We start from the raw sequence: 16,352 nt of genomic DNA on the forward strand, positions 1-16,352 counted from the left end.
ACCATTTTATATCACCCCAACAACATATGAGGGTACCATTTTCTCCACATCCTTGCCAACACTCATTGTGTGTCTTTTTGGTAATAACCAAAATTCTAGTGGGTGTGAAGTGATATCTCATTGTGGTTTTAATTTGCATTTCTCTAATGACTGATGATGTCAAGTATCTTTTCATTGACCTATTGTCCAGATGTATAATTTCTTTGGTGAAATGTCAGTTCAAATATTTTGTGTTTTTAATTGGGTTATTTATCTTATTATTGACTTGTAAGATAAATCATGCTTTCGGTGTCATATCTAAGAAATCTTAGACCTTGACTAACTCAAGGTCATAAACATTATGTGTCAGCTACTATGCCAGTACCTTTACATACATTATTTTGCTTAATTTCATTATGTGACAATCCTGTGAGACACAGATATTATCTTTGCACAAATGAGGAAATTCATAGAAGTCAAGTGACCTGTTCAGGTCACCTAGCTAGTTACTGCAAAGCATTCAAATGTATTTCCAGTAGGAAAAAAAAGAGTTAAATTCCATATTGTCCCTTCCCTGATTATCAGTACCTACTCCATTATTTGAATGATTAGTAGAAACCTATCTGTGATCATTTGGAATTGCCATTTGAAATAGAAGGGACATGTTTTCCAGTTTCTTGGCTAGATTCCATTCTAGTTTTATTTTGCTAGACAATATTTCCTCCACAGTTTCTGGGTGATCTAGGATGCAGTTTTGCTTGCAGCCTTTAAGTGTGTAACTGGGCAGCTGTTAAGCAGTTGCTGTCTTCACCCCCAGGGATGAACATGTTCCAGTGACAAGATAGCTTATTCTCTTGTGTGCCCTTAATGTTATACATTCACCTAGAAGAAGACAGTATTGAGTCTCTCCAATATTTCTTGGTGCTCTAATCCCATTATTTGAAAACCAGTGGAGAAGAGGAAGCAGAGAGGACCAGAAGTCCAAATAATTCATTACAGATGGTAATTTTAAAATTATTTTTGGTATACTTTATTTTAATTTAATTTAACATTAAAAAGAACAAGAATCTTCTAATTTTTAATCGTTATACTCATTTCCCGCTCCTTTAAGAACTCTTTATACTTTTTGGGTCTGACTGGTATACCTTTAGTTAGAAATATAATTTACGGTTCCCTCTACTCTGAGCTAATGTGCTAGCTTTAGGCAAAATTGCAATCTGTGTGATTTTTAAAAATACTGTCAACCCTAAGTTTGTACTTGAGGCAAAGAACAAAGTCATTGTTCATTGCTTCCTTCCTTCCTTCTCATTTTTTCCCCTTCCTTCCTTCTACTTGGTAAGCAGTCACTGAGCTTTATACCAAGCACAGTATTAAATGTTGAGGATACAAGCAGAACAAAATACAGACACTGACATTGAATAGCACTGTGTGGATGGGAAACGGGCATGTTGTAGGAGGAGTAGTTTGGGAAAGGAAGAAGAAAAATAATGGGCTAGTTTGCAACTTGTTGGAGCGTGAACCAAGTGTAGGAAATCCAGGAAGTGATTGGAAGTATACGCCTGGGGCTTAGAAGGAAGATCTTTTGGAAATACAGATTTGGCAATCATCAGCAATAAAACATGGATCAGGAGAGATGGTAAAGTGAAGAGGCAAAAGTTTCAAGAAACAGACCCCTGGAGATCATTCACATCTAGGAAACAGAGGAGTAAATAGAGGAAATAAATAAATGAGGAAGGAACCAGTGAAGAATGGAGCTAAGGGAAGAGGATCAAGAAGCAGGGCATATTGTTGCAAAGGGATGGAGTAGGAGGGGCAGGAGACAGGCCACAGAGAGCAAAGACTTCAGCTGGAAAACTGGTCATCACCATGGGGCTTGGGCCTCTTCTGATGTATTCTCAAGGAGAAAATCTACATGCTACATATGAGCTTCAGATTGTTGTAGACCAATAGGGGCTGTATTGTCCTCATTCATTTGCTACTTCTTCCTTCCCTGGCCTGGTTATTATCAGTAAGTTGGTTCAGGTTGTCCAAAAACTTCATTCATTAGTTCATTCAATTCCTAAAGTAACTAATCCCTCGGATAGGTTCTGGGGACACAAATATCATTAAAAACCCATGGATTAAAGATACTTCTAGATTTAATTATGGGGAATATGCATGTTAGGTATCACATAACACACACTAGCTATACCAAGACCTTCTTAGGCTCTGAATATGGAACGCATTTTCATTCCTTCCCTTTACCTGTGGTCCTGAGTTTGATATGGTGACAGAATGTTTTTAGTCAATTTAATTGTAGTGGATGACAATTTTTCAATTTTTCTAAAATTATATTTTAAAATGCTTTAATTTTTAAATTAATTTTTAAAAGATAGAGTCAATAGTTAATGTAAGAGAATTTTAAATGCAAAGTAAGTTTTTTTCTTCTGAATTTATGAATGAGATTTCTACCAGGTGCATACTTTAGTCTATCTTTACTGTTTAGGCAACATCTGAAACCTCAGCTTCTTTAACTGTATTTCATCAACTATTTTTGATGAATAGTATTTTTTTTCAGAAATATAAATACAAAATCATATAATTCATAGTAAAGTAGTAGAAAAAGGAAATTTCTATAATTGACAACATGAGCTTTATATTTGTAGACTGCTTTATGGTTTGGAAAGGACTTTCATACATCATGTTTCCAGTTCCTCCAATAGTTTTAGTTAAAGAATTGCACCTGTTCCCATGACATTTAAGGAGTTTAGCCCAACTGAGCAACAGGAACCTTACCTATTGCTGATGAGCAGTATATTTCTGTTGTTACAAGTGGTGAATCTCCTTTTGTTCTAATGGGGAAGCAAAGAATTGCTTATTGAACAAAATTATTTATATTATGCCAATGAATGACCTATTTGATAATCAGATAATAAGACAAAGATTAGTGTCAGTAAAATTGAGGGGACTCCTCTGCAACTGAAACTTTTTTCATGTTTTTATGCTAATGCTCTTGCATTTGAAGTGACATGATTTACTGATTACCAGTATAGATTCGGTAGGGGGAAATTTAAAAGTTTGATGAGAACATGTTTCAATGAGAACTTAAACCAACCAAATATTACTCAAATCTATGATTTCTTTGCTATTGAAATATTAATATCTCTTGTTAGTCTGAATCGCCTTTTCCAGTTTGTCCTAATTTTAAGACACATTTTTTTAAAGTTAGTAACTGCCCATCATTTTAAGCTTTAGAGAAGAGAAAGAATAAAGCATAATGGATCCTGTAAATCTATAATCAAAAGTTTAGTTTGTGGCTGCATGCATGCCTGTAATCCCAGCAACTCAGGAGACTGAGGCAGGAGGATGGTAAGTTCAAAACCAGTCTCAGCAAAAGTGAGGCCCTAAGCAACTCACTGAGACCCTGTCTCTAAATAAAATACAAAATAGGGCAGGGGATGTGATTCAGTGGTCGAGTGCTCCTGAGTTCGATCCAGGGTAGCCTCCAAAAATACTGCAGGTTTTTGTCTCTCATTACTTTAGCCATAAAAGTGTGAATTAGAAAATGAAAATGACCCCTGATTTCAGTGTTCCCATTTCTAATACAAAGAGGCCATTGTGGGAAAGAAGTACAGATATTAATTTTATAAGGGAATCTGTTGTAGTTCATCTGTTTGTGCTGGAGTGGGTGATAGCAACAAACTCTGTAGGCTAAATACCTACAATACATATATCTCCCATTTTGCTCTTTAGTGCTTCAAGCTTCTAAATCCTATTAACAGCTGTCAAAACCTGGTAAACTATTTAGATGCTTTCACAATTTGTTTAATTGGATAGTTAGAAAATGGCATGCTCGAAAAGCCCACCCCCCTTTCTTTTAGCCTAGCTGAACATCTGTAGCATTAGGGCCTCATTATCTCTGAATTGGCATAGCAAATCAGTGGCATCATTAAAATGCCACATTAAGATGATTAAGCTTCTTTGTTATCCAGTTGACTTTTGCATGTGCTGAGGATTTCATGGTTATGACCCCCGATCCTTGTAAAACACTTAAACAACATCACCCTTTTGTGTCTTCACTGACAGCCTCTGACTTGTTCTGTGCCTCCTTGCAGTGTCACTGACAAACTTGAGACTATTACTTTGAACTCAGTCCTTCTCAGAGTCAGATTCCAAGATACTGTAGTTTAGGATGGAAATTTAGAACCTCCTTTTTAACGTGAGGAAGTTCCTGGTAACAACATGCTTTCCAAGGCACCCAAGTTGCCTGTTCTGTTTGTGACTTTGATAGGTTCTTCTCTCCAACCGAGCATTTTATGTGCCTGTAAAAACAAACTGAGGCACAGTTGGCTGAGACTGCTATTGCCCCTGAAGGATTTAGATGTTGGATCCTTTCCAGGACCCATTGTTTTTGCAGTGTCTCAGGTGAAACCAAAAATGTCTACTCTGGAGTGCAAGCCTTTCATGTGATAACCATCACCCCAGGAAATGAAACCATGTGCATCAGCCCCCACGAGCCAGACCTTTGTTCTCTTCAGCCTACAAAATTCTCTCTGGGGTGTGTGTGTGTGTTAGTGTGTGTCATCTTCCTAAGAGGCCTCCTGAACATAGGCAAAGATGGGAACGATTGTACCCCAGAGCAGCTCCTTTAGAAAGAAGTTTAGCTTAATTTAATTTCCTATGGGTTAGATTCAATTTAGACATCTTTTCCCTCCTCTGGGACTGTATAGCAATTACCTTTATCAGCAATTTGTGGTTTGCTATGTTCTTTTCCCCACAAGTTCAATTATAAAAAATTTACTTAGAAAGCCTTTAACATTTTTATTATGAAATAGATCATATACAAAAAGACACATATAATTACATGTACAGTTTATAGAATAATAACAAAACAGGCATCCATGGAACCATCACCTGATTTAAGAAATAAAATTTTGCTAGTGTCTTTGAAGATTCTTGAAGGTCTTTTTAAAGTGTCAATTTCAATCGTATGTCTAAGAAGCCTGATACATATAATAAGAAGATTAGAATTTGCAAAAACAAAATGGGGGATTATTCACATTATGAAAGGTCCATTCACTTTATGAAAGACTTAAGTATACATTGAGTATTCATTGCCAGATCTTTATGATTTTCTGTCTTTATTAAATAGTTCAGGAGCTGCCAGTCCCTGACAACTGAAAATCAGTGAAAAATGATGATAAACATCTCTGAGCATGCAATGTTAATCAGGGGACAATGTTATTGGGTTTACATGTAACATGTTATGAACATGCCTACTATACAAAGATAGATATGTAGAGGTTAATTGTATCATGCTTAATTTAAAGCTGAATGAAACAGGTATATGAAACAAAGAAAAATTTTCTTCTGGTCAAGGGTATCAAGGAAGATTGCACAGAGGAAGTGGCTTTTAAGTTGCATCTGGGAGTGTGAATCGATCAGTGGTGTGGAGGAAGGACATCTGAGGTGTGGGAAGGGCTGGAGAACAGGCTTGGTACCATGATTAGTTAGATTGCTGTTGTCCTTCTCAAACTATACAGAAGAACCCTTAAGGATCTTGTTAAACTGCAAATTCTGATCTAGTAGGTCTGGACTGAGCATCTGCATTTCTAACAACCTCCCAAGGGATGCTGAATCCAAGAACTTCTAAGTAGCAAGGTTCAAGTGTAAAGAGAAAGGTGATTCCAGAAGGCTGAGAAATGAGAGGATCAGGTAGGTGTGGGGCAGGTTCTGGACAAGTCTTGCTAAGGAGTTTGGACTTTATTTTGTAAACAAGTCGAAATCATTAAAAATTTCTAAGACGGGTTTCTTTGCCACAAGATGATTAATCTGGCAATAGGATACAGTTTAACAGAGGTCGCATACTCTGTAGGCCAATTAGGAGGATAATGTAATGATATATTTAGGTACCAAGAATTTATTGGATGTCTATAGGGCACTGGGTCAAACTCCAGAACAACAGTACTCAAACTTCTTTGTACACAGGTTTACCTGGAAAATGTGTTTTTAAATGCATGCTTCCAGGGCTGGGGTTGTGGCTCAGTGGTAGAGTGTTCACCTGGCACATGTGAGGCCCTGGGTTCAATCCTCAGCACCACATAAAAATAAAGGTACTGTGTCCACCTACAACCAAAAATATATATATAAAATACATATTTCCAGTTACCTCACCCAGATTTATAGATCTATGATAGATGCCCCAAATTTTCTGTTTTAAAACTATATAACGTCTGGTATTTTGTTTATTTATTTATTTGTTTTGAGTTGGGGTCTCACTATGTTGCCCAGGCTGACCTCAAACGCCTAGGCTCAAGTGATCCTCCAGGTTCAACCTCCCAAGTAACTGGGACCACCACACTAGGCAACCTTTGCTTTTAATAGGTACAGGTTAAGCAATGTCATAGGGAAAACTGAGGTACACATACATGCCCGGTATAGCTTCTGCCCTTAGGAAGTTTACATGTCAATAGGAGAGATGAGGTGGTTATATAAGTAACTTAGAGGAGGAAGAAACCTGTTATTTGTCAGGTGAGAGGATTGGAAAAGACATACTGAGAAGGGAGAGTTTGGCCTTAGAAGATGTGTGGGACTTGGACCTGTGGCAATGTTAGAGAGTGAAAATAATATAAACAAAATGAAGAATACTTACAGGTTGTTTAGTTTGGTTAAAACATGTTAAATTTTGACAGGGTTGAATATGACCAGAGCTATAGTTTTAGGAAGGGCAACCTTGTGGTAATATACGAGGTGAACTAGAAAGGAAAAAGGAGAGCAATGTGGAGACCATGGGCTGCAGGAAAGGCAATAGAGTCTGAGAATTATTATTATAGCACAGGGAACAGTGAATGGGGCACAAATTGGACTTTGGGTACAAAGAGAGAACCAATGAGTGACTGAAAGTGGGGAAAAAAAAACAAGAAAAAAGGAAGGATGACTCTAAAGATTGTAGCCTGAAAAAATGGGAAGATAACTTTGGAAGAATGTGGAAATAGAGGACTGAAGATAGGGAGCATTTATACCCAGAGATATATATTTGGGAACTAATTATTTAAGATGCTAGTTGGAGGGCTGGGATTGGGGCTGAGTGGTAGAATGCTCACCTGGCACATATGAGGCAGTGGGTTTAATCCTCAGCACCACATAAACGTAAATAAAGGCATTGTGTCCATCTACAACTAAAACAATGTTTTTAAAGTTTCTAATTGGAGCCTTATGAATTGATGAAATTAGCACAGGAGGGAAGAAAACAGAAGATTAAGGAAGTAGGTAGGAGGCAGAGGGAGGAAAATGAGGTAGAAAGAAGCAATCAGGAAGCAAAGGGAGGTATGATTTCATTGAAGAAATTGGAATATAGAAGAACAAGAAATGGTGGCCAGTGGTGTCAAGGACTACCAAGAAGTCAGGAGGAATGGCATAGGAAAAAGCATTGGATTTAAAAATCAGGAGATTATCGGTGATCTTTAGGGAAGCAGATTCAGCGAATTATGGTGGCAGAAGCCAGATTACAGGGGATATTGTCAGTTTTGAGGCCACAGAGGCAGTAAGCATAAATAACCTTGTAGTAAATCTGACTAGAAAGGAATGTCGAGGGCTGGGGTTGAGGCTCAGTGGTATAGCACTTGCCTAGCACGCGTGAGGCACTGGGTTCGATCCTCAGCACCACATAAAAATAAATAAATAAAGGTATTGTGTCCATCTACAACTAAAAAAAAAATATATATATATATATATATATGTATTTTTTTTTTAAAGAAAGAAAGGAATGTGTTGAGAGAGGACGAGTTTGGGCATGATGTGATGGGAGGCTAAACTAAATTGCAAACAGAATGAAAAGGGGAGGTGGCACCTAGAGAGCCTGAGGACATAGAGTTGACAGATCTTCAAGAGTGACTTGATATAGAGGGAAAGGGAAAGGATTCCATAGTTTGAGGACTTGGAGATGAAAAGAAGGGAGATGCCATTTGTAAAAATAAGTCAGTCACAAATCAGAAGGAAGTTTGGAGTCGAAGATAACAAGTTTGACTTTAGACATGTTCATCAGCATTTTCTAGGAAAACTTGGTAGAGTTTCCTTCTTTCCTTTGCTCAACAAGTCTTCCTCCCAGGGAATGGAGTGATTCTCTTTATTAGAGCAGTCTAGTGTCTTTCCTGGATGTTTCAGTGGATATATTTGGAGGCTGAGTGCTAAGCCCAGTAATCTCTCAGAAATCCTGTGCATACCTTAGATTCTCATTTGTTCTAACATGCAACTGTTTACCTTCACCTGCAGAGAGGTCAAGCAGGTCATTTATATAAAACTGGTCGAGGAGCAACTATACCAGGAACTTTTTTGGTCCAGTACTCCAAAGGATTTCCCTAATGTCTTGACCATGTGACTCTTATGCTTTCCCTATGGTCCTGGTCTCAAATACTGTCTTCCTTGCTCTACAGCTAAGTCCGAAAGGACATTAAAGCTAAGATCTGACCTTGAACCAAGTTGGAGTAGTATTGAGTTCTACGTCAGACTGACCAAAACCCTGAGGAAAGGAGCAGCTCCTTTTCTGTTTTCAGAAAGATCACCCCTTGATCTATTTTTTAATATTCACTGACCATGGGTGGCCTGAGTGTGGTCATAGTCACATTTTCTAACCAAGATGAAAAGGATCCTTCTCTGCTGGTCCTTTCACTCTGCTGTTTTTGGTTTTTAGTAGCTGAAGTTTTCCGTTGAGGTTCTTTTAAACGCCTACATGCAAACTGAAGAGCACTCAAGCTTTGGTGGGATATCACCCACAGCTGGAGTGATGGAGGAAGAAAGGAGGGTATAAGTCTCAGGTGCATCCTTCTCTTTAAAAATAATTTTTTTTAAAACAAAACCACTTAAGGAAACATACTCCATCTGAAAGCAGGCAAGACCCGTCCAGAGAAAGAAGAAAATGAACCTCTTTCCCAGTAGGACATAGGTGTCAGTTCAAACGTAACCCAGATCATGGGACAGGCAAATATGGAACATGGCCCACTTATCCTGCAGCCTTGTATCTCTGCCAAAGAGGGAGAGCTGTGAACCGTGGACTGTGGTGAGCAGTGAAACAAGCCTGCAGCCAGGGCTCCGCTGCTGGTGGTTAGGCCCTGTCTTGCTCTATTAAGCAAACACAGTTAATATAGATGAAAGGTAACCTTGATAGAAGTGAAAATTGAAACTTGGGTAGAAGGTAACAAGTCAGGCCCAGCTGCAGCTGTACTTCCTCCTGTGTGGCAACAGGAGCAACACTTACTGATGTGTTTTGGAAGGGATGTACTTTTCAAAAATATCTTTTTTTTTTTTTTTGAAGTGTTTGAGTTTAACATCTACCCCAGTGAAGGGAGGGCATGAAATAGTTGGTAGGATACCACTTAGACCTTTTATATCTAGTGTGTGAGGTCAAATCCAAGTAATTGATAGGTCTGGACTAAGTTTAGTATTTCAATCACATGTCTGCTACTATCTGGCTGTGTGAGCCCAGACAGATTGCTGAAAACTTCTGCCCCCAGATGTCCTAATCTGAGAAACAAGAGGGGCAGTTTAGATGATCTCTAAATTCCCTTTTAGCCTTAAATTCCATTGACTTGTGATTCTTCACAGGGAAGTACAACTTCTAATTTCTAAGAGACATGTTTAAAACAGTATTTTAGCATACTTTACACATGAAAAATCCCTTTCAAGCATGTGTTATCTTGTCAGGTAAATGTTTAGGTTTTGTTGGTGCTGGTTTCTTATGTTCTTCACTTTAAGAGTATGATAACCCTTTTTAAGGTGGTAGTTGGTCAGCCAGCTCACTGGAACCAGATCCTCCTCTCCTCTCCAATTCTTGAGCCTAGTCCTTCTTGCTTGGGTCTAGGTGTCTCTTCCCTTGCTTAATTAAGTCTCATATACTTACATCAAAGGAAGGGGCTCCTTAGGTTGTATTTAAGAACTGCTTCTCCTTTTATCTTTCTCAACACTATTTCACTAGCACTGACAGCTTTCTTTACTCTTAGTGTTTTGTCTTCGTCAGTTCAAGAGAGATAGGGAGATAAGATGTGTTTTAGCAGTACATATGTATGGAAAGGGATGCGTGGCTCAAAAGCTGAAAAACAGTGGTAATTATTCAATTCTCAGTCTTAGTGGCCTAAATTGGATGTGTCTGAAGGATAAAAATGATATTTTCCCCTTGAAACCTAAGAGCACATCACCTTGACTTTTTAACTACAGCCACCAAAAAAGGTACTAGATCTGAGAACTTTTCTTCTCCCCTAGTTTTGGAGATAGGTTGCTTAAAATGTTCATTTTGTGGTCCCTTAGAGCAGTTGTAGCTAAAACCTATTATCTCTAATTTTCTGGATAGCAAAAACATTGTCATCTATTTTTGTGTATGTGAATATGTGTGTTTTCCTAAGAATGTGGTTCTGAATTGCAATGAGTGATCATCCTAATGGCATTTGTAGATGTACAATGTTATGTTAGCTCTGTTTGGTATTTAATTGTCACTTGTGGGTCTCTGCTTTCTGAACTGCTTTCACAGCTTCAAATGCAGTCATTGTTCATGTCTTGCATTTTCTCCCCTGCAGATGATTCTATGAAAGTGAAAGATGAATACAGTGAAAGAGATGAGAATGTTTTAAAGCCAGAGCCCTTGGGAAATGCAGAAGAGCCTGAAATTCCTTACAATTATGCAAGAGAATATAATGAGTATGAAAATATTAAGCTGGAAAGACATGTTGTGTCGTATGATAGCGGCAGGCCAACCAGTGGAAAGATGAACTGTGATGTGTGTGGATTGTCCTGCATTAGCTTCAATGTCTTAATGGTTCATAAGCGGAGCCATACTGGTAAATAGTCCCCTTTTTGCATTCTTCTGAAAACTGTTCTAACACAGCCACTTAAGGAATGAAGTGGTTGGATTTAGGGATTTGGATTGTTCCAGTGGTATTTGCTGTAATTTTGATGTATCTCCCCTCCTGCTTCACTGTGCATTTGGCAAACATATTACAAATCCTCGAATACAAAAAAAAAGGGAGGAGGGGGACTTTAGAGAGCACAGTGTTGCACGGTGTTCTAGGTCAGCCAAATGGTTTTTCTTCCATTAGTAAGTAGGATTTGAATTGTGTGATTTGTTTCTTAGACATCTTCTGTATATTTTTTGCATAGCACTTTAATAAAAGCAGATCTTACTGTTTCGGGTTCAAATATGGCAGATGAAAGGATATAGTTTTTATTTATTTATTTATTTAATGTGGTACTGAGGATCGAACCCAGTGCCCCACATATGCTAGGCAAGTGATCTACCACTGAGCCACAACCCCAGCCCAGGACATAGTTTTTATTACTAGTTTTAAAGAACGTTTCTTCGGACAATAAACAGTCTATAGGAAAGCTTGCAACTGACAGTCCCATTGAGCCAATAGATTTCATCTGACATCTGATATGAATACTCTAAAAGAGAAAGCTCTTTGACCCCCAACACCTTATTGGGGCTTGAGTCTGTGAGTCTTTTTTCAAAAGAAATTATATTAAAAGGATTGCTAAGTAATATAAAAATTTACATCTAGAAAGCTCTGCAAGCTACCCTTGTTTCTTTGCTCTAATTCAAGACAAGATAGTACCTAGAATAATCATCCTAGATGGGTGCTTTTTCTTTTCTGGAGGGGAGATTTTACAAGTAATCTTGCTTGTCTGGAAATGCAGCTCCCAAGTGATTCCAGTGTAAACAGAACTGTCTAGAAGATGAGTTTTTGCCATAGGCATTTAATCTGTGCATGTGCTTTTCCACTTGCCTGGTGAGCAGATTTTTTTTTTTTTTTTTGTCCCCTTTAAAGGTGAACGCCCGTTCCAGTGTAATCAGTGTGGGGCATCTTTTACTCAGAAAGGTAACCTCCTCCGCCACATTAAACTGCACACAGGGGAAAAACCTTTTAAGTGTCACCTCTGCAACTACGCATGCCAAAGAAGAGATGCGCTCACAGGGCATCTTAGGACACATTCTGGTAAGTGAGAGAAATGAACATTCCATGTCTAGTAACTGTGTGGAAGCTAGAAAGAGTTAAGTGTGGAGGCTTTAATCCGTCATTCCAGTTCTGAAGGGTTACAACAGCAGACCTCTAGGGCTAATTGCACTTCCATTAAGGCATTAATTGCTCTCCGTATGCCTTAGTAGAGATGATCTCCTCAACATCCTCACACCCCTGGAGAACAACATTCAGACAGGAAGAACCTGCCCTGGAAAAATGCCTTAATTTCTGTGAGAAATTTAGAGCCATCAGTATTTTCTTATGGTAAACTTCATTAAAAGATTATTTTCCTCACCACACACACACACACACACACACACACACACACATACTCACTCATGTTCCCTTCAGAAAACTGGACAAATGATGTACAGGTTTTTTTTTTAGTTTGTAGTTATAGATGGACACAATACTTGTTTTTTAATTTATTTATGTGGCTCTGAGGATCGAATCTGGTGCCCATGCATGTGAGGCAAGTGTTTTAGCACTGAGCCACAACCCCAGCCCTACAGTTTTTAAAGTATAAAAAAAAAATTTTTTTAAAGGAAAAAAAACCTGTAAACCAGGTGTCAATCATTGTTGAGGGGTCCTTTTTGGCCATTCTTGGCTAAGTTTCTTAAACCCAACTTTCCCCCTTATTCAGCCTACTTATTTCCAATTTCTAAAAAATGGATAGCAATAAGAATTCATAAAAGGCCATCCACTCTCTTAAATGTTTTTACTCCTTATTTTGACCAGGAAAAATAATACATCTTTTTCACCTTCAGAATTTTCCTCTTAGAAAAATAAGACAAGGTTTATTTTCAAATTTGGGACCTGATGTTCTTGATGTTATCTGACAAAATTTTAATTGAAAAAAAAAAGTTTGTTTTTATGTCAATCCACATCTACTGCTTTAAAACCCAGCCCCAACCTTGAAACTTGTCACAATTCAGAGACTGTGATTAAACAAGTCAACCCAACAAAACCCTTCATGAGAGATCATAGGTGGCAGAGAGGGTTTCTTTCTTATACAGCTTATTTTTCAAAGTAATTAAGGGTGAGGTTCATCCAAAAAATTTTTAAAAATTTTTGTTGCCTTTTCCAAGTAAGAAACAACAATAATAGACATTTGTAAGACAGATTGTAGAGGTCCTCCATTTATGCAAAAGCTTAAGTTTTTAGCTTTTGCAAATCTGCATTTTATTTTAGTTTGGGATTTCATAAAGATCTTATAGCACTTTAAATCCTAATACTTCTGCTTTAAGCAGAGGAAGAGGAGCTAAAAAAAAAATTTTAGGGTCGGGAGTGTAAGTCAGAGGTAGAGCACTTACCTAACACACATAAGCTCCTGAGTTCAAGCCCCAACACCAGGAATGGAAAGCAAATTAAATTCTCAGTTCCTAAAACTGACAAATTCTTCAGGCATATTTTATGGACAATTCAGAAAAGCCAGGCTTGCACAGAGAGTTAGAGTTATTACTTACATATGTCAAGCAATAAAGTATTTGGGGGGAGTTGGAAGGATAAAGATTACCTAAATTATATGTAGGTGAACTTTTGAGGTAACTTCTGCTTCATCTTAAAAATTTTAATGAGATTATTTTTATAATTCATTCTCAATTCTATTAGTCAAAATTATCCTTAGTTAATTGACTCAGTTTGTATTGGTTAAGCCCAGACTTTGCTATAGCTACTTGACAAGGATGAAATTAATTTATCCAAATATGATGATGATCTAGAGTTTCTAGCCAAATGGCTAACTCCCACAAGCTATCACAGCCAGATGGACATCACAAAATAAGGAATTCCTTCCTATTTCATTCTTACACCACACTAAACTTCTTGAAGAATAGAAGGGCCCTATTTTGGTTAAACAAGAAGAGTGCTATTTAACTTGGAGCCAAACACTATGCTACATGGTAGTCATGAAATCCAGATCCTTTTTTCTGGGACAGGAGAGGATCTTTTTGAAGAGTACTTTGACATAGAATCAATCATAGTCCAAAACCTTATTACGGCTTGCTGAATGTAAAACTAATAATAATGATTCAAAAGTACCCAATACACTGACTTTGTTTAGCACTCTCATTTTAAAGTGAAGCTTTCATAGTATGCCATCTGTAGGGAGCCCCTGAAACTCCTGAGGGTCACTGATTGCCCTTGTGCTCTCCTTCCAGTGGAGAAACCCTACAAATGTGAGTTTTGTGGTAGAAGTTACAAGCAGAGAAGTTCCCTCGAGGAGCACAAGGAGCGCTGCCGTACATTTCTTCAGAGCTCTGACCTGGGTGACACTGGTGAGTTCCACAATGCTCACTCTGCACACATTTAGTGAGCATCTGACCTTTTAGGTAGTGGGATGTGATAGTAAATAAAATGACAAAAACACTCTGCCCTCATGGAGTTTGTCTTTGGATGGAAACAAACAGATTATGAATAAAGTAAGCAAACTATATATTAGAAGGTTGAAAGGTAATAAGTGCTATTGAAGAAAATTAAGGAATGAGTGGGGACAGTAAGTCAGGGAAGACTTCAACAAGATAACATTTTAATAGGCTTAAAGGCATGAGAAGTGAGCCCTGTAGATAACTTGGGAATGGCCAGTGCAAAGGCCCTGGGGCTCAAATTTGATGTGCAAATAGTCTTATATGACTTGCATAGAATGAGTAATGTGACATGAAGCCAGAGAGGAAATGGGAAGCCAAATCCAATCAGGTCTCATAGGCCACTCTAAGGGCTTTGATTTTTACTATTCGTGAAATCTCTAAAGGGTTTTGAATCCAGAGAGGTGACATCATTGGACTTCTCATTTGAAAAGGATCACTGTAACTCCTCATTGAGAATAGATTGTATTTGGGGCAAGATTAGAAATTGGAGAGTACAGTTGCAAGAATTCAAATCAAGAAAATTGTGTCTTCCTAGTGATAGAATTGATGAGAAGTGTGTATGTTTGTTTGTTTGTTTGTTTGTTTGTTTGTTTATTTAAAAGGTAGACCTAACAGGATTTCCTAACAGGTTGATGAAGAATGGAGTTGTCACTAACTGAAATGACAATTGATGGTAGAGCAGCTTAGGGAGTGGCTAAGAGTTGGTTAAAACTGCAAGGATTTTCTTTGCATAGGGCCCAAAAGTCACATCCTTGTCTGCTCATATGATTTATCATGATGTTTATATTTGGATTTGGGGATTTCCTATTTTATTCAGTGATTTGAGTTAAATGTTTACTGGCCATTAGTTGAAACACTAGATGTCTTTCCATATGTCAGTTGTGGTTGCATTTCCTTCTTATTCTTTGGTTGAAACAGCTGAAGATTTGTGTGTGTGTGTGTGTGTGTGTGTGTGTGTGTGTGTGTGTGTGTTCTCTGAAGCTGTCCTTGTCCCATCCAGTTCACTCTTAGCCTGGTTCTCCAACTTGGGGTAAAGATATTTTATTGGGTTATGTGAACCAATTGCTTGTTCAGGAAAGGTACAAATCGTCATGGGATTTGGTGTTTGACAACAGTAGTTGCTGTTGAACAAATCTGAACAAATAAGTTTGAACAAATAATTTGAACAAACTAAAGCAGAAAGATTATAAAAATATAGCAAAAATAAATGCAAAACTCAGGAACAATGGAGTGGAAATCATGAGTATTTAAACTGCCCTTGTAGAGTGAGAGGAAACTCTTAGATAAAGCCTGTTTTATGTTATAAGGAGCTAGCCAACTGAATTTGGTTGGTTTGCACTGCTTCTGCTTTTTATCCTGATGCCATCTTCGGTAGTATCAAGGAGTTGGATTTCCTCCTTATTTCTGAAGAGAAATGTTTACTCCCTTAAAAAAAAAAATGAAACTCAGATTAAGCAACATACTTAATGTTAGGCAGTATTTGCCCAAGGACAGAATGTAGGCAATCATCACTTGCACTTCTATATTTCAGACAATGGACAAAGCACTTACTGTGAGAAATTCTCAAGTTAAAAGAAATCCAAACTGAATCTATAGTATTTACAGTTAGAAGGACAAAAGAGAACATCTAATCCTCATTTTAGAGGTGACAAAATTGAGTCTTGTCAAAATTCAGTGAATAACTTAAAAATCACTAGAGCCTCAGTTGCTATTGTGATTGGCTGTGTTTATTTTTTTAATTTGAGGTACAGGTCACATATCATAAAATTCAGCTTTTTAAATTAAACAATTCAGTAGCTTTCAGTATATTTACAAAGGGGTATAACTATCAGCCCAATTCCAGAACAGTTCATCATCCTCAGAAGAAACCCTGTACTCACTAGCAGTCACTTCCTACCCCTTCTGGCAACAATGATCTACTTTCCACTTCTCTGAATTTGCCTATTCGGAACATGTCATATAAATGGAATCATACAATATGTGCCCCTTTAGGTCTGGCTTCTTTCACTTAGTGTGACATTTT

General features: G+C 37.8%; 1 protein-coding gene across 3 annotated transcripts in view; it reads left to right on the forward strand.

Moving 5' to 3' along the window:
- IKZF3 (IKAROS family zinc finger 3) overlaps positions 1-16,352 on the forward strand; it is an 85,793-nt gene that overhangs the window by 46,848 nt on the left and 22,593 nt on the right. For 2 of the 3 annotated variants that reach the window (XM_079135403.1, XM_079135404.1), the window contains 3 exons: positions 10,524-10,784; positions 11,772-11,939; positions 14,123-14,239. In XM_079135403.1, the coding sequence (XP_078991529.1) occupies positions 10,524-10,784; positions 11,772-11,939; positions 14,123-14,239 (546 nt within the window). Of the gene's footprint in view, positions 1-9,408; positions 9,600-10,523; positions 10,785-11,771; positions 11,940-14,122; positions 14,240-16,352 lie in introns of those variants that run through there. The other variant, XM_079135405.1, reaches the window with a different exon arrangement.

Source organism: Sciurus vulgaris (assembly GCF_902686455.1).
Source record: "Sciurus vulgaris genome assembly, chromosome: 3".
NCBI classification, from domain to species: Eukaryota; Metazoa; Chordata; class Mammalia; order Rodentia; family Sciuridae; genus Sciurus; species Sciurus vulgaris.